This window comes from Manis javanica, chromosome 2 (genome assembly GCF_040802235.1).
Source record: "Manis javanica isolate MJ-LG chromosome 2, MJ_LKY, whole genome shotgun sequence".
Classification (NCBI taxonomy): Eukaryota; Metazoa; Chordata; class Mammalia; order Pholidota; family Manidae; genus Manis; species Manis javanica.
Genome location: NC_133157.1, coordinates 5,639,631 through 5,659,714, shown reverse-complemented (window position 1 = coordinate 5,659,714; position 20,084 = coordinate 5,639,631). Strand labels below are relative to the sequence as shown.

The 20,084-nt window shown below is 59.8% G+C and overlaps 1 protein-coding gene across 2 annotated transcripts in view; it reads left to right on the top strand.

The window, feature by feature from the left end:
* Nucleotides 1-20,084, top strand: part of HMCN2 (hemicentin 2) — a 133,595-nt gene that overhangs the window by 62,851 nt on the left and 50,660 nt on the right. For both annotated transcript variants that reach the window (XM_073222828.1, XM_073222826.1), the window contains exons 25-44: nucleotides 250-336; nucleotides 2,997-3,191; nucleotides 4,093-4,223; nucleotides 4,503-4,650; nucleotides 5,029-5,155; nucleotides 5,628-5,782; nucleotides 6,747-7,025; nucleotides 8,385-8,666; nucleotides 9,103-9,211; nucleotides 9,429-9,598; nucleotides 10,571-10,725; nucleotides 11,168-11,264; nucleotides 11,733-11,828; nucleotides 12,693-12,869; nucleotides 13,945-14,102; nucleotides 14,741-14,864; nucleotides 16,228-16,403; nucleotides 17,434-17,530; nucleotides 17,713-17,832; nucleotides 19,896-20,057. In XM_073222828.1, the coding sequence (XP_073078929.1) occupies nucleotides 250-336; nucleotides 2,997-3,191; nucleotides 4,093-4,223; nucleotides 4,503-4,650; nucleotides 5,029-5,155; nucleotides 5,628-5,782; nucleotides 6,747-7,025; nucleotides 8,385-8,666; nucleotides 9,103-9,211; nucleotides 9,429-9,598; nucleotides 10,571-10,725; nucleotides 11,168-11,264; nucleotides 11,733-11,828; nucleotides 12,693-12,869; nucleotides 13,945-14,102; nucleotides 14,741-14,864; nucleotides 16,228-16,403; nucleotides 17,434-17,530; nucleotides 17,713-17,832; nucleotides 19,896-20,057 (3,045 nt within the window). The remainder of the gene's footprint in view (nucleotides 1-249; nucleotides 337-2,996; nucleotides 3,192-4,092; nucleotides 4,224-4,502; nucleotides 4,651-5,028; nucleotides 5,156-5,627; nucleotides 5,783-6,746; nucleotides 7,026-8,384; nucleotides 8,667-9,102; nucleotides 9,212-9,428; nucleotides 9,599-10,570; nucleotides 10,726-11,167; nucleotides 11,265-11,732; nucleotides 11,829-12,692; nucleotides 12,870-13,944; nucleotides 14,103-14,740; nucleotides 14,865-16,227; nucleotides 16,404-17,433; nucleotides 17,531-17,712; nucleotides 17,833-19,895; nucleotides 20,058-20,084) is intronic.

Genomic DNA, 20,084 nt, shown 5'->3' with positions numbered 1-20,084 from the left:
CTTCCACTGTTACTCGTTTAAAGCAAACTTGGGAAGCCACTGCGGGGGGGGGAGCTGGAGGGAGGCGCGGGCCGCGCAGGGCCCAAGCTCAGCCTCCCAAGCCCGTGGGGTCATGGGTGGTAGCTCTGGCGGGTACTCCAGAGGCCACCCCGCGGGAGGTGGGCCAGCTTGCACCCACGCCCCCTTATGCCTGGGGGAGCACAGACTTTAGGCTTGAGGTGTAAGTGTGGCCACATTCTCTTTTGCCAGAGCCTCCGTACTGGGGGACCGATGAGACAAGTGGCCTGCTAGAGAGAGTGGCGGGAGAGAACGCCAGCCTGCCGTGCCCTGCCAGAGGTGAGGTGGGCCTCGGGTGGCCTGGGCAGGGAAGGAGCCCATGGGTTACAGAGGGTTATGGGGTCCTCACTCCCAGCCAGGGCCATGCCTGCATTTCAACCCATTGACAACCCTAGGGGAGGAGATTAGCATCAACTCTTTTATTAGGGGCAGTTTAGGCCCAGAGCAGTGAAACAGCCTGTCTGAGGCCAGACAGCCAGCAGGTGCCTCAAGACAAGTGGTGTGCTTGGTCCTCAGGGCCTAGTGCCCATGAAGCCCCGGCCCCTGTGCCTGGGGATTGTAGCAGCTGGGACAGAGGAAGGCCTGAGGTTTGGTGCCCCATGCCACTCCCCAAGCCCCAGACATTTTCATACAGGTTGGATTCACATGGTTCTGGGCAAATCATCCCTTTTAGGGTCCACTTTGGGGCAGCTACACAGTGTGGGGCTGAGAGAGCCACCTCTGAGGTCGACGGCCCAGAGCCGAGTGCTGCTGTGGCCCTCCTAGGCTCCTTTTGGGGCCTCAGTTTCCTCATCTGTACAATGGAGTCCTGCCAGTCCCTCCACACAGGGCTGCTGCGAGGGCTTGGGGGATGGGAGTTAAGGTCCCAGGACCGTGCCTGGCGCATAGCAGGTGCCTGGGGAGGTGTGTGGAGCCAATGAGTCTGTCTTTCTGTAAAGCCTCCCTGCCGCACCCAGAGGATCCCCTGCCTGCCAGAGCTGCTGTTTATGGCTTTGGCCCTTCTGTGCTGGCGACGGGATGTGCCACCTCCCCTGCACATGAATGGTACTCTAGAAGGGTGGGGTTTCTGGTGTCTGAGGAGCAAGTGGCAGCTTACAGAAAGCCTGGCAGTAGCCAGGAGGGCTGGTCCTAGTCTTGGATGCACTTCCTCATGCCATGGTACCCAGGGAAGTTCCTGGAACAGGACCGAGGAGAGGCAGGTAGGAGGCAGGCTCTGGGTGAGCGCCCCTGTGCTGCCCACCTGGAGGGCCCAACATCCCTGCCCTCAACCAGGGTGCCACCTTGTGTCAGTCTCTTGTAACAGCAAGCAGCCGCTTTGCATTCTTCCAGAGGTGGGAGGTGAGCGCCGCTGAGCTGGCCTCCTGCCCTTGGTGCCCCACGGCTGCCCACAACCCCCACAGCATCCCCGGTCAGTCAGGGGTTTGTGCCCTGGGCCAAGTCAGCATGATGCAAGCCCGCACGGATAAATTGCCTCGCCCGGCCAGCACATTTCCCCCATGGCCTTCTCCTGAGGAGAAGCAGAAAGCTGCCTGGTGGGTCGTGCTGGGCACTGGCATTCACCAGCCACGGGACCCTGGACTCAGGGGCTAAAGGAGCAAGCACCAGGCCCAGCGCCTGGTCGCCAGAGCTCTGGGGCCTGGGGTGCTGACAGCCACCTCCTCCCGGGGTGGGGTGGGAAGACCAGGAGCTGGCCTGTGATCCTGGATAAGTCCCTGCCCCTCTCTTGGCCCCTGCACAACGGGAATGGGGAGGTGAGTGATTTTCCAGTGACAGCAGACCCTGGACTGTCCCCACCATAGAGTCCAGTGCAGGCTGTGGTTAGGGGTGAGATTTTACATTAAAAACAAGGTTCCAGGATTCAAAACCCAAGGTCTGCCCAGGCCCGCCATTCTGAAGCCCTGGGCCCTGGGCAGTGGGAGGGTGGCTGTGGAGTGGGGCTCTCTGCAGAAGCTTGGAGTGATGTGTGTGTGTGTGTGTGTGTGTCCATGCATGAGCATGTCCCCACAGTGGGGACAAGGACCCTGGTAGGTATCCTGGGCAGGCACAGAGGAAACGGCAGAGGACTCCCTGAGCAGGCAGACCTGGGGGCTGAGGTCCCCAGATACGCACAGAGCATGGGCAGGCATGGGTTTTGAGGCAGGGCAGTCCGTGCAGGGTGGAGTGGGCCAGGGGCCTCCTGGAAGAGATGCCGCATCCTGACTCCTGTCCCCGATGTCCACCCAAATGGAATGGTCCATCCCTCCCTCAAAGTGTGTGTGACCCACGCTGCCTGCAGAGGCGGCAGGTAGCGCCTGGGGTATCGCTAACGATAACTGGTGTTAGCGATGTCGGCTGGTCCTGGGGGCCAGTGGGGTGATGAGTGAGCCAAGGGTGCTGTGAGTTGGAGGGGAGCAGCCCCTGCAGGCACCCTCCTACTCAGAGCTAGCAGAAGTAGCAAGGCAGGTGAGGGCCACCCTTGTCCCAGGGTCACACAGCAAGTCAGCAGGGCCCCAGGGTTCCTGTGACCTGAGTCCTGCTGTGGCCACCAGGCACCACTGTCCCGTGGGCATGTGTGTGGCTTGGAAGCTGGGTCATTCCTGTAACACCAGGCTGAGGACCTGCTGCGTGCCTGACCCCAGTGGGGAAGCTGTTTGTTGCATACTCACTGTGTGCCAGGCCATGGCCCCAATTCCAAAGGAGGTGGGCCTGTTTGAGAAGGGAACAAGGTGAAGTGCTCTGGGACCCCTGGCCCTGGGAGACCATGCAGCCCTGAAACACTGGGTGGGGTGGCTGCCGACATGTGGGCCCCTGGAGCTTTGGGAGAACTACTGCTCCAGTCAGGAGCTAGGGGGTCCTGGAATCACCCTGCCAGGTCAGTGACATTGGCACAAGGGGGCCAGTGTGGGTGTGGAGGGGGAGGGGACCGGATGGTCTGCTCATGTTCCCCTGTGTCCTGCCAGGGATGCCCAAGCCCCAGGTCACATGGCGGAAGGGCCCGTCCTCAGAGCCCCTGCGTGACCGGCCGGGCCTGGTGGTGCTGGATGACGGCTCTCTGTTCCTGGCCACAGTCTCTCCCACTGACGGTGGAGACTACTGGTGCCAGGCCACCAACGAGGCGGGCTCTGTGTCCAGAAGAGCTGAACTGGCAGTCTACGGTGAGCAGGGACCCCAGAGCTGGGGGCGGTTCGTACACACCTCCCAGTGGTCCCCCAGGATACCAGGTGTGGGAGCGCCCACTCCCCAGTTCACAGCAAGAAGGCTGCACGTCCCTGCCCCCCAGGGGCCTGAGGCAGGGGTGCGGACTTGAGGGTGTTGAGAGAGTGGTAGGTTGCCTGGTTACCCCCTTCTCCAGAGAGACCCCAAAGGGAAGAACCTGGGATTCCAGGAATGGCTTTTAAAATGGCCTGGGAGGTGAATTCATGGAAAACAGCATTGGTGGCCGTGGAGAGTGAGGGCGCACACACTAAGGTTGCTACAGGGACCTGTCGCTCCTATTCTTCCAGAGCTTCCGTCCCCGCCCCCACCCCATGTGCTGTGTACAGGTGGAGGGAGCCCTTCCCCTTCATGCAGGTGTCATGGAGGGGAGGGGAAGCAGTTTTAATGGCTCCTAATAGGCCACCTTCTGCCTCCCCGGGCCGGCCACCCTGGCTCGCCAGTAATGACTTGCCTGGGAAGTTTATTATGAAGATACACGCAGGTGCCACATTCTCAGAGGTTCTGGCCTGGGGCAGTCTCTCAGGTGACCCTGACAACAGGTTGGGTGTAGAGGCAGATAGATGGGTGGGGGAGGAGCTCCAACATTGCAAAGGTCAATGTTAGAGAGCGTCAGGGCGCCTGGATACCCCCAGGGTGTGTGAGTCCCAGGGCGAGGGACTGGGTCCGTAAGGCTCCCAGTGGCCAGATCGGGCTGGGGCGGGCACCCTGGGACCCCAGAACCTGGGGAAGGGTTGGGGTTGGGGCTGCCTGTCCAGGCCAGGAAGAGTGGCCCAGACGGGGGTTCAGGGGGCTGTGGCTCTCCGAGGAGGGTCAGCTTCCCTGCTTTTCTGTGTTCCCCAGTGCCCCCTAGCATCCGGGAGGACAGGCGCAGGGCCAACGTGTCAGGCATGGTGGGGCAGTCACTGACGCTGGAGTGTGACGCAAATGGCTTTCCAGCCCCTGAGATCGTGTGGCTCAAGAATGGGCAGCCGGTGGGTGTCCCCTGGGGTGGCCGAGTCGCTGCTGGGATTCTGATAGGGTATGGGCTTTTTGGACGGGTTCCTGTATATGCCAGGCATGGTGGGGAGATGCGACAGATGTCTTTGGTTATGCCTTGGAGCTCAGGGCCGTGGAGGACTGTGTGGTAGAGAGGGCATGGCACTGTTCTGAAAGTCAGAAGCCCTGGTTTCCCGTCACTTAGCAGTTCCCTGGGCCTCCGTTTCCTCACTGCTGGTGCTGGGGGTGGTCAGACTCTGGCCTCCTCTGCCCAGATCCCAGAGGCAGACAGCCGCCACCTCCTAGATGGGGCTCGGGCCCTCCACTTCCCCAGGATCCAGGAGGGTGATGCTGGCCTCTACTCCTGCCGGGCGGAGAACCAGGCCGGGACGGCTCAGAGAGACTTCAATCTCCTCGTGCTCAGTGAGTGAGGCCTGAGCCCTCCAGCCCCCAGGTGTCTGGCCTTCCAGCCCCTACCCTTTAAGGTAGGCCAGGGGAAGGAGGAGATTTTTGCCTGCTGACAGCCAAGGGCACAGAGGGGCCCATAACAGACCCTGTCCCTGTCCTCAGAGCTATCAGGGCAGATTAGATAATCATGTAATTAACCAAGTAATTACTGTGGGTCATGTGCTGCAAAAGAGCAGTGCAAGCTGTTGATAAAGCACAGAGAAGGGACCAGGGTTTGGCTTGAGTAGAAGGGAAGGGTGCACCAGGCAGGGGGCCAGCATGGGCAAAGGCCCTGTGGTGGGTGGGGCTGGCAGGGTTTGAGGAGTTCTCACCACTTACCCTTCTTGCCCCTAGTTCCCCCTTTCGTGCTTGGAGCCGGGGCTGCCCAGGAGGTGCTGGGCCTGGCTAGTGAGGAGGTGGAGCTGGAATGTCGGACCTCAGGGATCCCCACGCCCCAAGTGGAATGGACCAAGGATGGGCAGTGAGTGGCCCCTCTCGCCGATGGCACTGGGGAGGCACCCAGGCCTGGCCAGGGTGGATGGGGGGATCCGGGGTGGCTGAACTCTGTGGGGGAGCTTGAGAGGCATTCACACACGCCCAGGGCCCAGGCAGCGGGCAGCATGGGGCAGCCCCGCCCCAGCCTGGGATCGCCCTGGTGAGACCCTGCTCTCATCCAGCAGGATTCGCTCAACACTCAGCCAGCCTTGCTTTTCTAACATAAACTGCTTTTTGTGCCCATGGTTAAGTTGGCATAACGTGAAGTAACCATGCTGAAGTGCGCAGTTCAGTGGCGTTTTGCGCAGCCGCATGTTGCTCGATGCTCAGCCCCATCCAGTTCCAGAACACTCCGCCACCCACATGCCTGCCCTCCCGCACGTGGCAGACCCCTGTGTGCGGCCTGGCCCTGCCAGTGCCGTGGCCTCACTGATCAAGTGTTCTGACTATCCTTCCAGGCCTGTCCCACTGGGGGACCCTCACGTCCAGCTCCAGGACAGCGGCCAGGTGCTCAGAATCCCCAGCAGTCACCTGGGGGATGAGGGGCGGTACCAGTGCGTGGCCTTCAGCCCAGCCGGCCAGCAAGCCAAGGACTTCCGGCTCAGAGTGCACTGTGAGCCTGGCCCCTTCCTGCCCCCGCCACAGGCTGCCCTCTGCACGGAGGGAGCATGAGGGCAGAAATGGGGGCCCTTGAGGCGTGAGCCCCCAGGCCAATAACACTGGGGGAGGGACGCAGGAATCTCACCCGTTTCCCAAATCCCATTGTCCCCATCCTAGCATCCCAAGTTTTACTGTTCCTGAGACCACTTAGGACGATTGTTTCTTTAACGTCTTCTTTAAATCAGGTCACTTTCCTTCCCCCTGAAGCACACTTATCTAAAAGGATATTTCATGTCTCAGCTGTAAGTAGGAAACCAGGGCTACTTGGCCTCGGTGGGAGGAAGCTGGAAATGCAAACATAACGGGAAAGCCAGGCCGAAAATTCCCAGGCATGAGCTGCCCGCAGAGTACCAGTGGGTGGCTGCTCTCTCTCTGGTAAAAAGGGCCACAAAGAAAGTGCTAGAAAGGCACACTACATAGTTGTATCAAACAGCCTTTTCCTTTGCTGTCATCAAGATGGAGGGAGGTTTGGGGAGGTGTAGCCACTCCTTTACGTGACGCCATGTTACCTCACCTGTGCTCAGGTACCCCGGTGGGTACCACCAGTGGTGTGTGATGCCCCGTGGGAGCCCCCAGTTTAGTTTGGCCACCCATTTTACAGATGGGGATACTGAGGCCCAGAGATGGGAAGTGACCTATGCTGGCTCATACAGTGAGCTAGAGGCAGAGTGGGGCCCCTCCCTGACCTCTGCACCTCCTGCGAAGACGGGGTCTGCTTCCTGTGTCAGCATATCCCGAGAGGCCTCTCCTGTCTGTCCCCAGGCCCCACACTCTTTGTCCCCCTATTCCCAGACTCCTGCAGGAGAAGCCTGTGACATGTGTGGTGCTATTGGCCCATGGGCACACACATGCCACTTGAGGGTGGGGTGCCAGCCCCTGGGGGAGACTCCTTGTGACCAGCCCCCCACTGTCCCTAGCATCTCCCACCATCTGGGGCTCCAATGAGACCAGTGAGGTGGCTGTCATGGAGGGCCACCCAGTGCGGTTCCTGTGCGAGGCCCGAGGAGTGCCTGCTCCTGACATCACCTGGTTCAAGGACGGGGCCCCCCTCCCTCCCAGCATTGAGGCCGTCTACACCAGGGGTGGCCGGCAGCTGCAGCTGGGGAGAGCCCAGGGCTCGGATGCCGGCATCTACACCTGCAAGGCCAGCAATTCTGCGGGGACCACAGAGAAGGCCACCAGGCTGGAGGTGTATGGTGAGTGGACAGGGTTGCAGCAGTGAGCGGAGGCCAGCTGGGGTATCAGTGGGAAGGACTGTGGGCCGTGCTGAACTCTGCCAGTCTCCAAAGTCCCTGAGGGGAGTGGCCAGAGGCCCGGGACAGTGAGACTAAAGCGTCCAGGGAGAATGGTCATCTCAGACAGGTGGGGAACCTGAGGTAGGGAGTGGAAGGGCCTGTCTAGGTGCTCAGGTGGAGCCGAATGGGGAATCCAGTTCTGCTCTCCTGGTTTAGTATTTTTGTGAAGCCACATCCAGACCCCCACAACCACTACTGATAATTAACTGCTCTTCATTCATCAGCATCAGCTCCTCACAGCATCGGCTCATGTAACCAGCCAGTTCAGGGGTGCAGGCCCTTGTCTCCCCACTCAGAGATGAGCATAGTGGGCTCTGGTGGTGAGAGGCTGGCCCAGAGTCACCTCACTAGGAGGTGATGGGACCCGTTCATGGGGGGTCTGACTATGAATCTTGCCTGTTGACCTCAGCGTTGGCCCACCTCGAGGCCCTCGGCTCTGAGGGCTTGTGGGGAATCAGGGAGGGTGTGTGTAGGTGGGTAGGGGTGGGGTCGGAACAGGTGACATTTGAGAGGGCAGAGTGCAGGCCCCTGAGGACCCAGCTCAGGAGCTCTGGCCCCCAAAGATGCCAAGGCCTGGGCCCCTGAAGGGAAGCTGGGCTGTGTGAGGTCCTCAGGCAACCCCCGAGGATGGGCCCGGCTGCCAGCTCAGGAACTTGTATTTGGAGATGGGAGGACCTCTTGAAAATGGAATGGAAAATACACGTTTTTGTAAGATTTTCCAAGGGACTTGTGACCAGAACAAAGCTGAGAAGCACATCCTGGTCATCGTCACGTGTTCCCTGGGGATGCTCGGTGGGCTTGGCAACTTGGAACCCTCCTACTTTGCCATAACGGCTGAGTTAGGAGCCCCCACAGGCCAGCCCACTGGGGCTCAGGCCCACCCCAGGCGGGGAGAGGCCTTGGAGGAGCTGGGGAGCCCATCCCTTTGAGCTCCGCAGGCACGGAGAGCTGCTGTGTGCAGACACTGGAGACAGACACAGTTGAGCTGTTGCTCTGCCGGGATGAGCCCAAAGGGGTAGCTGGCGGCGGAGACGGGAGGCAGCAGCGGGGTGGGAATGCCGCCCAGGGGCAGAAGCGAGAGAGAAGGCTTCCGGCCAGGGGCTGGGTGGGGGCTTCTCAGAGGAGGTGATATCTGACCAGGGGGTTTCAGCTGGTGGAGATGAGGGAGGTGGCGTCACACAGGGTGGGGTTGGCAGGACTGCTGGGCGGACAGCAGGCTGGTGCCCTGGGCCCTAAGCAGCCCCCATGTCTCTTCCCTAGTCCCACCTACTATTGAGGGCACTGGCGGAGGGCCTCATAGGGTGAAGGCCATAGCCGGGAGGCCCTTGGCACTGGAGTGTGTGGCCAGAGGCCACCCGCCCCCAACCCTCTCCTGGCACCACGAGGGGCTGCCGGTGGTGGAGAGCAACGGGACGTGGCTGGAGGCCGGTGGCAGCGTGCTGAGCCTGGAGAGCCTGGGGGCGGCATCTGGAGGCCTGTACAGCTGTGTGGCCAGTGGGCCCGCCGGGGAAGCCGTGCGGCAGTACTCCGTGGAGGTGCAGGGTGAGCCAGGCCCGCCCCGCCCCGTCACCTGGGCCGCGTGGCCCTTCGCCCACACCGACTGGGTCCGGGTCTCTGAGGCTCAGAGCTGGGTTGCGGGAGCTCTTCTCTGGGGCAGGTGGGGTGGGGGCCTCACCTGCCTTCTTCCATTCAGCAGACATTACTCAGGCACCAGCTCGGGGCCAGCCCCACGTGGTTGGGGAGGAAGCGGGGAATGAAGCAGATGGCCTCTTGAGCCCTTGGGCGGTGGGGAGTCAGGGCTTGGATAAACAGGCCAAGCCTGTAGGGAGGCCAGGAGGCCCTCCTACTGCCTCGGGTGGTCCCAGAGTGCTTCCTGGAGGAGGGGCCACGTGTAGAGAGACTTGCTCTGGAGACTTGGTAGGGCATTAGGCCAGGATTTGCTCAGCTCCAAACACCCAGTTGTGGGTCCTGCCTGCAGTCCCTCCGCAGCTCCTGGTGGCTGAAGGCTTGGGACAGGTGACCACCCTGGTGGGACAGACCCTGGAACTTCCCTGCCAGGCCTCAGGAGCTCCCGTGCCCACAATCCAGTGAGTATGGGGTGGTAGGGGCCAGGGCAGGGGTGGGGTACTAGCATAGAGCACATGCGCTGGGGGTGGGGTGGTGGGCGACCTCCCCTTTCCCAGGCCTATGAAGGAGGCTGTGGAGCCAGGGATGTGCAAGCAGGTGGAAGATGCTACTAGGCCTCCTGGCTTGTCTTGCCCTCCCTGGTCTCAGGCTGACCTGCCCCCTCAACACCCACCCTAGGTGGCTGCAGAACGGCCACCCAGCTGAGGAGCTGTCTGGGGTGCGGGTGGCCTCGCAGGGGGCTACCCTGCACATCGACCACGTGGAGCTGGGCCACGCGGGCCTCTTTGCCTGCCAGGCCACGAACGAGGCAGGCACTGCTGCGGCCGAGGTGGAGCTGTCTGTGCACGGTGAGCGCCACGGGCAGCCCAAGATGCAGGGCTGGGTGGGGCCCAAGGCTGTGGCCGTCTGCACCTTTGACAGGTGGACCTAGGTGAGGCAGGGGACTGGTGTCTCTGGACAGCATGTCTAGGCTAGACCGTCCAGCTCCCCAAAAAGTTGTGGGTGTGAGAGGCTGACTTCAGCTGCTTCCCATACTTGGGAGATGATCCAACCACAGGCCGTTGCTCTCCCCACCCCCTGCCTTCCCCCTCCTCACCCACTCTTTTCATGCTGACCCTTCTGACCTTTGCTCAGTTCTCTAAGTGCATCAGCTCTCTCACCTCTGAGCCTGCAAATGCTGTTCCCTCTGCCTGGAATAGTCTCCCTCTTCCTCTTGGCCTGCCTAGCTCCTCCTTATCTTTTAGGTCTGTCCCAAAATATGCCTTCCTCCAAGAAGCCCTCCTTGATTGGACAGTGGTCTCACTTCCACTGCCTCTCTTGGCCATAACTGACCACCTACTGTATGGGATTACTCATTTGGTTGTCTCCCTCCCTTGCTCAGCTCTGGGAGCTCTAAGAGGGCAGCACGGTGGCCACTTCTCTACTGTGTCCCTGTGCCTAGTAGATGTTCAATGCACAGATGGATAGGATGGATGGATGATGGCTAGATAGATAGGAGGATGGGTGATGGATGACATGGATGGATAAATGATGGAGGATGTATGTGTGGATGATGGGTGATGATGGCTATATGATGGATGGAAGGACAAATAGATGATAGAGGGATGGACAGATGGGAGAACTTTTAAAAGAAATACTTGCTCCACTGGCTCCCAGCCTCATACTCTTCCCCCTAAGCCTGGTGTCTCGGGGATTGAGTGGGCAAAGCTAGAGGCCAGCCAGCCCTGCAAGACTGCCCCCTACTTCCCAGGCATTGAGTGGGTAGCTGGGCCCCCCTGCACCATCCTCACCCGGGCCCTCTCTGCCTCTCCCTTGGCCAGAGCTCCCATCGGTGACCATCACTGGGGGTGAGAACATCACAGCCCCTTTCCTGCAGCCTGTGACCCTCCAGTGTGTAGGTACTGGGGTGCCCACACCGAGCCTCCACTGGTGGAAGGATGGGGTGGCCCTGGTGGCCTCGAGAGGGAACCTGCAGGTATGTGCAGGGGCCCCATGGCTGGTGGGGCAACTGGGTGCACGTGGAGGGGCTGCTTTTTAGGGGCCCTGCAGACCCCAAGTGGGGCTCTGGCAGCCTCGGGGCAGGACGAGCACTGGGAATGCTCAGTAGACTGGGTGCTGGACCTGAGGAGGGGGTGGGGCCCTGAGTCTGTTCCAGGGCTCAGAGCTCCAGGTGTCGGGAAGAAAGTGGGAGGAAGGGGACTATCGGAAGATCAGAGGGGTCCCTGGTATCTCTCCATGTGACTCGGCTCCACCCCTGGCACCACACTGCCTCCAGGCCTTGCATCCCCTGCCCCTGGGGCCTGCCACAGCCTGGCTGCTCAGCACGTCCCAGCACCTGTCTGACTGCCCTCCAGTCCCAGGCTCTGGGCCCCCACCCACATCCCCACGGCTTACATGCCGCGCCCCTCCCTCCCCAGATCGAGAAGGTGGACCTGAAGGATGAAGGCGTCTACACTTGTGCCGCCACTAACCTGGCCGGGGAGAGCAAGAGGACTGTGGCTCTCAAGGTTTTGGGTGAGGACGGGGGTGCTGGATGGAGGGTAATCCCTTGAGGGCCCTCAGGGCTGCCGTGGGGGCTGTCAGGGAGGGAGACAGGGTTTAACACTCCTAGTACGTCCTTGTCTGCATTCATGTTATGTCTGCTTGTTTTGTTCTCTCGGGGGGTTATTTACATCCTCGCATGAGTGGGCAGACCCCTGCACTTGCCACTGTGGCTGCCGGGGTTCCACTCCACTGGGCCAGATGTCAACTGTTCTTGGAGGGCTGGGCACAGGGGTCATACTTGTACAATTCTAGTAAAGGTCGTGGCCCAATGTCTGTTCCTGTGCTTGGTTCAGTCCCTGATCAGAAGACAGGAGCTGTTTGGGGCTCTTGCTGCCCAGGACCTTTGGGGTAGGCTGGAGAGGGACGTTAGGGGCAGGGAGATGAGCTGCCAGGTGCCCCCCCACAATCCCAAGCCGGGGCTTTCCTTGTCTCCCGCAGTGCCCCCCAACATTGAGCCAGGCCCACTCAGCAAAGCAGTGCTGGAAAATGCCTCAGTAACCCTGGAGTGTCTGGCTTCGGGTGTGCCACCTCCTGGTAAGACCCCTGCTCTCGGCTGGAAGCCCCCTCCAGCTGGCCCCTGGCCCCTAAATAATGAGGCAGGCCAGTTGCCCCAGGTACTGCTCAGGCTGTGGACAAAATGGGGAGAAATCAGTAGGCCCTTCTCCTATTTCTCCAATTTTCCTTTCTTCTCCATAGCTGTTTACCCAATACCCATTACATGCCAGTCTGCCCATCTGCCAGGGCCCAGAGCCTTCGCGTTGGGATCTGAAACAAATACGCAAGGCTTCTGTTCAGGTTGCAAGTTCACGGGGCTGCCCGGGGGCTGGGAGTGGGGACCAGGGCCTCCAAGCTGCCGCCTCTTTGGGCCCCTAGACCAGCAGGTGAGGAAAGGGCTGGGAGCTTGGGGGTAGGCATGAGCATTCAGCAGACGGGGTGGGCCCAGGGGAGGGTCCGTCTCCTGTCCCCCACCTCCTATCCACTCTGCTTTGCTGGGGTGGCGACCAGAGGTATTGTCACCCTTCTTGTGGGGTTTTGGGGTGGGCCCTGGCAGGTGTGAGGGACCTGAAGGTACAACTGGCCCACATTCATGAGGTGGCTGCTTTGAGGGGTGCCGTGTCCTCTTCCAGAGCTCTGCCCTGTGAGGGCTCTCCTGGCCAGGGAGGCGGTTCTGGGTCTGGGAGGGCTTTGGCCCCCCTTTCCTCCGACTGCCCCAGCCTGCATCCGGTGGGCTTCCTCCCTGCCTTTGGTCCTGTCTCAGACAACAGTGCCTTTCCTGGAGAGCTGGCTTTGTCCAGTGCCTGAAATAAAGGCCTGCCATGTGGCTACCAGGGAAGCACCTCTTGGATGCACAGTCCGAAGGGCTGGCATAGCCCTTTACATCTCTCTTCTCTTCCCCAGATGTTTCTTGGTTCAAGGGCCGCCAGCCCATTTCTTCCCAGAAGGGAATGGTGGTGTCAGCTGACGGGAGAGCTCTCCACGTCGCGCGAGCCCAGTTTTCTGATTCGGGGAGCTACCGCTGTGTGGCCTCCAATGTGGCGGGCAGCACAGAGCGGCAGTATGGTCTGCGGGTCAATGGTGAGCTGCCCTGGGACCAAAGGGTCCTCATCCAAAAAGCTGTCTTTCCATCCATTTGTCTATTGGTCTGTCCATCCATCCTTCCATCCATCCATCCAGCTGTCCATCCAACACATCCACCCATTTAACCTTTCATCTGTCCATCCACTCAGCCCCCCGTCCATTCAGCCACCCCTTCCTCCATCTATCCATCTTCTATCAAACACATTTACCTAGTACGTGCTCTGGGGCAGACCCTAGGGCTGCAGCCCTGACCAAGACAGACCCAGGAACTTCCTGCCCAGTGGAGGGTACGGTAATTATGCACTTACCTGTATTGTTTCCTGACAGTTGTCATGAGGCCTAGTAAAGGTGAGGTGCCACTGAGTGCCTGGGACTGGGGCACTGATCTGGCCTGGGGGTCCCAGGAGGTGGTGTTGAGGGCTGGATGCTTAAATGGGGACGGCCCGCTGAGGCCCAAGGCTGCAGACAGTTGGGGGACTCAAGGAACTGAAAGGAGGGTGGGGCCTGGAGCTTACAGGCCAGTGGGAGGAGGGGACAGGCCAGTGGAGCTGCTATCAGACGAGGCTAAGAGGTCGGGTCTTCACCCTAAGAACGCAGGCAGCTGGGCAGGACTCCTGGGCCCTGGGTGACACAGCTTGGGTCTCCCAGATACACCTGAATCTCCCACCACTTTGTGCCCAAGAGGGGCTACCCGGAGGACAGAGGTTCATGTGATGCCTCTGAGTTGGAAAACAAAACCCGGGGACCCCTCACCAGCTCCATGGTAAGGACCCTGCACTGACCACAAGGCCCAGTTCGAGTGCCGCTCCTGCCATTTCTCAGCTGGCCGGCCTTGGCTAGGGGACGTGCCCTCTCCGGGCTTCAGTTTCCCATCTATAGAAGCCTCACGGTGGTGTTGAAGGATGAGATGAGAGCCTGGAGAACTGTGGGGCGGCGTGCCTGAGCTGGGAGTGGCTGCCCCCACGCTTACATCTGTGGCCCTGTGGTCCTGTACCGGGTGCCCAGCCGGGGGCCCTCCCTGCTTTGCCCCAGTGGGGCTCAGCCTGTGCCCCATGTCCCTGCCTCCCTGCAGTGCCTCCGCGCATCACACTGCCGCCCAGCCTGCCAGGCCCCGTGCTGCTCAACGCCCCCGTTCGGCTGACCTGTAACGCCACCGGAGCCCCCAGCCCCACATTGATGTGGCTGAAGGATGGAAACCCCGTGTCCACTGCAGGGACCTCCGGCCTCCAGGTCAGTAGGCTGGGTGGCCCTGGTCCCCTCCCTGGGGTGCCTCAGTAGGTGCTGGGAGCAGAGATCTGGGCCTGGGAGAACCAGGTGAGGGAGAAGCAGGGAACACCAGGGACAGCCGGCTGGAGGGAGGAAGGGGAGCTGCTAAGTGGAGAGTCTAGAGCCCATGGTCCCCAGAAGCATCATACCTGCCACAAAGGTGAGCCACGGGAATTTAAAATTTTCTAGTAGCCACATTAAAATGAGTGAGGAGAATCAGATGAAAACAATGATATATATTTTATGAACAGATGAAAAATATATATATTATGTATATAAATAATGTATTTTTAAATAATATATTCTCGTTAACCCAATCTATCGCAGAAGGTATCATTTCATCACACGCTCAATAAAGAAAATCATTGATAAAACGTTTTGCATTCTTTTTGTACTGACTCTGGGAAAACTGTTGTGCATTTTGCACATGGGCTATCAGAGCTCACGAGCCACCACGTGCCCAGGGGACCCTCTCAGAGGATCTGCATGATGGCTGTCAGCTGGCGGAGGTCCCCGTCCGCATGTGTGGGGGGCCAGCTTGGGAAGGTATGGGTGCTGCCCCAAGGTAATAACCTCAGGTGGGCTTCCTTCTCGGGGCACAGGTGTTCCCTGGGGGCAGGGTCCTCACCCTGGCCCGTGCCCGGGCCTCAGACGCCGGCAGCTACTCCTGTGTGGCCGTGAGTGCAGTGGGCGAGGACCGCCGGGATGTCTTCCTGCACGTCCACAGTGAGTCTCGGGTTCCGGAGGCTGCCTGGTCCAGGCCGGCAGCTCAGGAAGGTGGCGAGGGGGCGTCTGCAGCCACGTCCAAAGGGAGAGGGGCCGGTTGGGTGCAGGAGACACTGGCCTGAGACTGGGGCTGCCTTCACGTGGGGGTCATTTGGAGGTGAGCTCCCCTGTCATGGACAGGTGGACAGCCAGGTGGCCCTGCATGGCCCAGAGCTCCATATTCAGAAACAGGTGGGAAAAGCATGACATAACAGGAGGGCCACCAGGCTGAGAGTCAGGGACAGGACGTTCTCAGTGTCTTGAGCCAAACGGGGCTGACAGTCCGTCTGGGGAAGGCAGTGTGGGGTGGTGGTTAGGAATGCCCGCTCTTGAGTGTCGTAGGCCTGGGCTTCACATCTGCCTTCGCCACTTCCTAGCTTTGTGACTTTGGGCTAGTCACTTTGCTTCTCTGAGCCTCCATTTCTTCATCTGTGAAATGGGGCAAAATAGCACCCACCTCAAATGCTGCACAGGGTTCACTGCACGCTGAAGCACACTGTTACAGTCGCTACTGTTTTTAAATTTTCCTGTATGCGATTTTGTGAGGCTCTGTGGAGGCACATAAGAGAACTCTGGGAAACGTGGAGCCCCAGATAAGAGGGGTGAGGAAGCCTTCAATTCTAGCTCTTTCTTTTTGCTGGAGTCAAGATTGTAGTTAACAGGGATTGTGAGCCCAAGGGCTCCCCTGTGTCACTGCGTTTAATCTCACAGTGGCCCCCCAAGGTGGGTACCTTCATTACCCCACTTCACAGAAGAGGAAATCAAGGCCCAGATGGGCTGAAGAATGTCTCCAGGGCCTCACACAGGAGGTAGAGGTGGGACTCCAGCCCAGGAGCTCTGGCCAGGGCCCTGCCTGCTGAACCCCTGCCCTATAACGGGGTTTCTTTTGTCTCAGGGGAAAGGTGGCCTGGTTTTGCAGGGAAAGGTTTGCTTTTCAAAAACTTTAAAAAAAAATTTATTTATTTTTAAAAATTATTGAGATAATTGTGGATTCACATGCAGTTATAAGAACCAATACAGAGACAGTGGGTCACCTTTACCCGGTCTCCCTCGGTGGTAGTATCTTGTACAAACAGAGCACAAAATCACAAACTTGGCATTGTTATGCTCTACGGTCCCATCTAGACTGGGTGCCTCCTTTTGAAGCAGGACTCTAGTCGCGGGGGGGAAGCTAAGAGGGCTGTAGCTCAGGGGAGGGCCCCCTTCCTAAGGGTGATGCCCCATCCCCTGGTGTGTGCTCCTGGCTACTGACAGTTGGCTGGGCCTGCCCCAGGTTCTTGCCCACGCACGGGCCTGAGGTAGCCCTTCTCCTGCCCTGCCGCAGTGCCTCCAAGCCTCCTCGGAGAAGAACTGAACGTATCTGTTGTGGCCAATGAGTCTGTGGTCCTGGAGTGCCAGGGCCATGCCATGCCCCCTCCTGTGCTGAGCTGGTGGAAGGACGGCCACCCCCTGGAGCCGAGGCCCGGTGTCCGCCTCTCTGCAGACAAGGCCTTGCTGGAGGTGTGTGGCCTCCTCCGAGAGTAGAGCTGAGCCCTGGGCAGCCAGGGCCTGTGAGTCCCCGTGGGCAGCAGTTCCATCAGCATGACCTGCAGGCCTCTCTGGCCTCAACCCAGTCAGAGCTGATTCCTTCCAAGCCAAATGGAGAGGGAGAGTGACACCCCAGGACTGAGCCTTGGGGCCCCCACGAACCTGAGCCTCCCTCTTTCTACTCGCTTTTCACTCCCTTTTTGAAAGCCTCCTTGCCTTGACAGACCATGTAAAGCCTGCCCCTGGGCCTCTGGCCGCGCACGGCAGGGGTGGTGAGGGTCAGGGACTCTGGAATCAGCCTGGACTTAAATTTTAGCTCCACCTCCTCCTGGCTATGCCACCGCAGGCAGTGCCCTGGCCCCAGTGGCCTCACCCTCTCCCCTGTAGCATACTGGTACCTTTCCTCTGGGGTGGCTTGGCAAATTCTGGGGTGGCTTGGTAACAGCTCAGCCATGCCAGCTGGGGGAGGGGAGGTACCCCCAGCTGCTGGGCAAGACTCCCCACTCTAGCCTGCTCCGGCTCCTCCTGCCCTTGTGATGTGGTCATTCCCAGCTCTGAGCACCTCCATTTGGTTTCCTCCGCCCTTCCTTCCCTTCACTCCTCGGAGCCACAGCCTAGCACCGTCACCCCTGGGTCAGGATCTGACCCCTGAGGACTGTGTCCCCACCATCCTCACCCTTCTTCATTCTCCACCCTCTCTTCTGGTCTGTTCTGTTGGACTTTCCACAGAGACTGGGAGCAGATTAGAGGCAGGTGAGGGGCTGAGCTAGCCACCTGCCCACCATCCTTAGCAGCGCAGGGCTGCCATTTCAGGAGCCTATGCCACGTGCCTGGCTCATTCAGACCACCACAGGCACTGGCTTTTGGAAATTTCGTGGTGCAGGAAGTGGAGGAGCCAGGGTTCCAGGGGGGATCTTGGGGGTCAGTGAGGTAAAGTGTCTGTCCAGGGGTAACCCCACCTCTGTGTGGCCCCAGACTATGGGTCATTTCTGCTTTTGGCCAGGTGGACAGAGCAGAGGTGAGGGATGCAGGCCGCTATACCTGTGAGGTGCTGGACCGGGCGGGCCGCTCAGAGAAACACTACAACCTGAACGTCTGGGGTGAGGGTCTCGGGGGCTGGGCTGGGGTCCTTCCCCTGGGGTCCCTCCCCGCCCGTTCTGCCATGGCTCTCATGTCCTGGGGAGTGTGGCCCTGGCCGGTGCCAGGATACAGCCCTTCTCCATCCCTGTACCCCCACAGCCCAGCCCCAGCTGCCTCCTGCCTCATACCCCCTTGCTCTTAGTCCCTCCAGCGTTCCCCTCGCCGGAGCCCCGCACCCTGACCGTGACCAAGGGGTACCCCGCCAGGCTGTCCTGCGAGTGTTGGGGCATCCCCTTCCCCAGGATCTCCTGGAGAAAGGACGGTAGGATGGCTGCCCTCGCCCAGCCCCCCTCATTGCCTTGCACAAGGAGGCCCCTCACTGTGATCATAGGTGCCCTGGCCCCGGAGCCCAGCTGAGACACAGATGGTGGGCTACAGCCCAGGGTGGGGGTGCTGGTTACAGAAGAGATGCTTCCCTCAGCCCTCCATGCCCCATCCCCAAGGATGGGGGTGCTGGTTACAGAAGAGACGCTTCCCTCAGCCCCCCATGCCCCATCCCCAAGGGTGAGGGTGCTGGTTACAGAAGAGATGCTTCCCCTAGCCCCTGTGCCCCATCTCCAAGTCTGCTGGGCCTCCCAGGCCCCTCCCAACCAGTGAGATCTGGATTGATCTTTAGGATTGATCAGTTCAAAAGTCCCCTCTTCCAGGAAGCCCTCACCGACCCCTACCTCGGGCTTGGCATAGGGCCTCCTCGACACAGTCCCTGTGTGTTAACTTGTCATGGAACCACCTTAGCCCTTCAATATCTGCTCCTCCGTGAGTCTGTGGGCCCCAGGTATGAAATAGGTGCTCAATAAATATTTGGAGTTCATTCATTTAACCAATATTTATTGAGAGCCTCTCTGGGCCAGGCCCCATCCGAGGTGCTGGAAATACAGCAGTGAATGAGGACAGATAACAAATGAAAATTCTCTGAATGACTTGGCACCCTAGGTGACCAGTGCCATGGAGAAAAATTAATTGAGGGAGAGGATGTGTGGGGGAGGGGTGGGATTCCAGTTTTAGGTTTGACCATGCAGACTTCAACAAGGTGAGGGATGAACATGAGAATATTGCAGGGGAAGGCACACTCCAGGCAGAGGTTAATGGCAAGTGCAAAGGCCCTGGGGTGGGAATGAGCCAAGTGTGCTTGAGGATTGGCAAAGAGGCCAGTGGGGCTAGAGCCGAGTCAGCAAGGAGGGGATGGCAGGAGGTGGGCACCCGAGCAATGGGGCTGGATAGGATGTTGTTGGGATCTTGGCTGTCACCTCGAATGAGATGGGGCTACCATTGAGCTCTGGACAGAGAAGGGCTGCAATACGATTTGCACTCTAGTGGGTTCATCCAGCCATGTTGAGAATCGAATACCGGGAGCAAGGGTGAACACCCGGCAGCTAGCGCGGAGTAGGTCTCCATGTGAGAGAGGCTGACTGCCTAGCCTGGGGGGTAGCTGAGGGGGTCCCAGGAGCATGCATTTTGAAGGTGGTGCTGGCAGGATTTCCTGGTGGGTTCCCTAGGGGGCTGAGAAGACAGAGTAGGCAGGAATGACTCCAGATTTTGGTCTGATAGTCAGGAGGGTGGCGCTGCCATCACTGAGATGGAGGTGCTGATGGCACAGGTCTGTGGGGCAGCCCCGGAGTTGGGCATGCTCATTGTGAGACATCTGTTAGTCGCCCAAAGAGATGCAAGTGGGCAGTGAGAGGTGACTTTCTGGAGCTCAGAGGAGAGCTCTGGACTGGGAATAAATCCGGGAGCTGAGATCACCAGGGAAGAGAACAGAGGAAAGCGTATGAGAGGGAGGCAGTATGTCCTGTGGCCGCCAGGGCTTCTCCCCCTGCTGGGTCTGCTAATGGACGCCCAGGGCCCAGGGCTGCTCCTCTGTGACCAGATGCGGGATGGTGGGAAGTAGTCTCTGGTCAGTGCCTGAGGCTTACAGAATCCTTCCCCTACACGGGGGCCTTCTTGCTGCCAGGTGTACCAGCTACCGGCCGCCCTCCTCTGGCCACACAGTCAGACGGATGGGCCATTCATTCAGTAGCTTTCCCGGAGCCCTACCACGTGCCAGGCCCTGAGGAGCCTGTGAGGATCCTCAGGGAAAGTGAAGCAGGGCCAGGCCAGGGTGGGATTCTGAGAGGACATTCTGCAGGCAGAACCGGGATGGGGAGAAGCTTGGGTGTTGTGGCAGCCCAAAGTGGGTGCCAGGGTCAGATTTGGTACTCAGGGAAGGCTTCCTGGCAGAGGTGGTGCCTAAGTAGGTCCCTGAAGGGTGAGGAGTTGGCTGGGATGAGGGGGAGACGAACCTTCCATGTGGGAGGACCGGAACCAGGGCCTCCTTGTTGCATCCAGGTCAGCCCCTGCCCGAGGAGGGGCCAGGCCTTGAGCAGGTGTCGGCTGTGGGGCGGCTGCTATACCTGGGACAGGCCCAGCCGGCCCAGGAGGGAACATACACCTGCGAGTGCAGCAACGTGGCAGGAAATAGCAGCCAGGACCAGCAGCTGGAGGTGCATGGTGAGCGCGGCTGGGGTGACCTGAGCC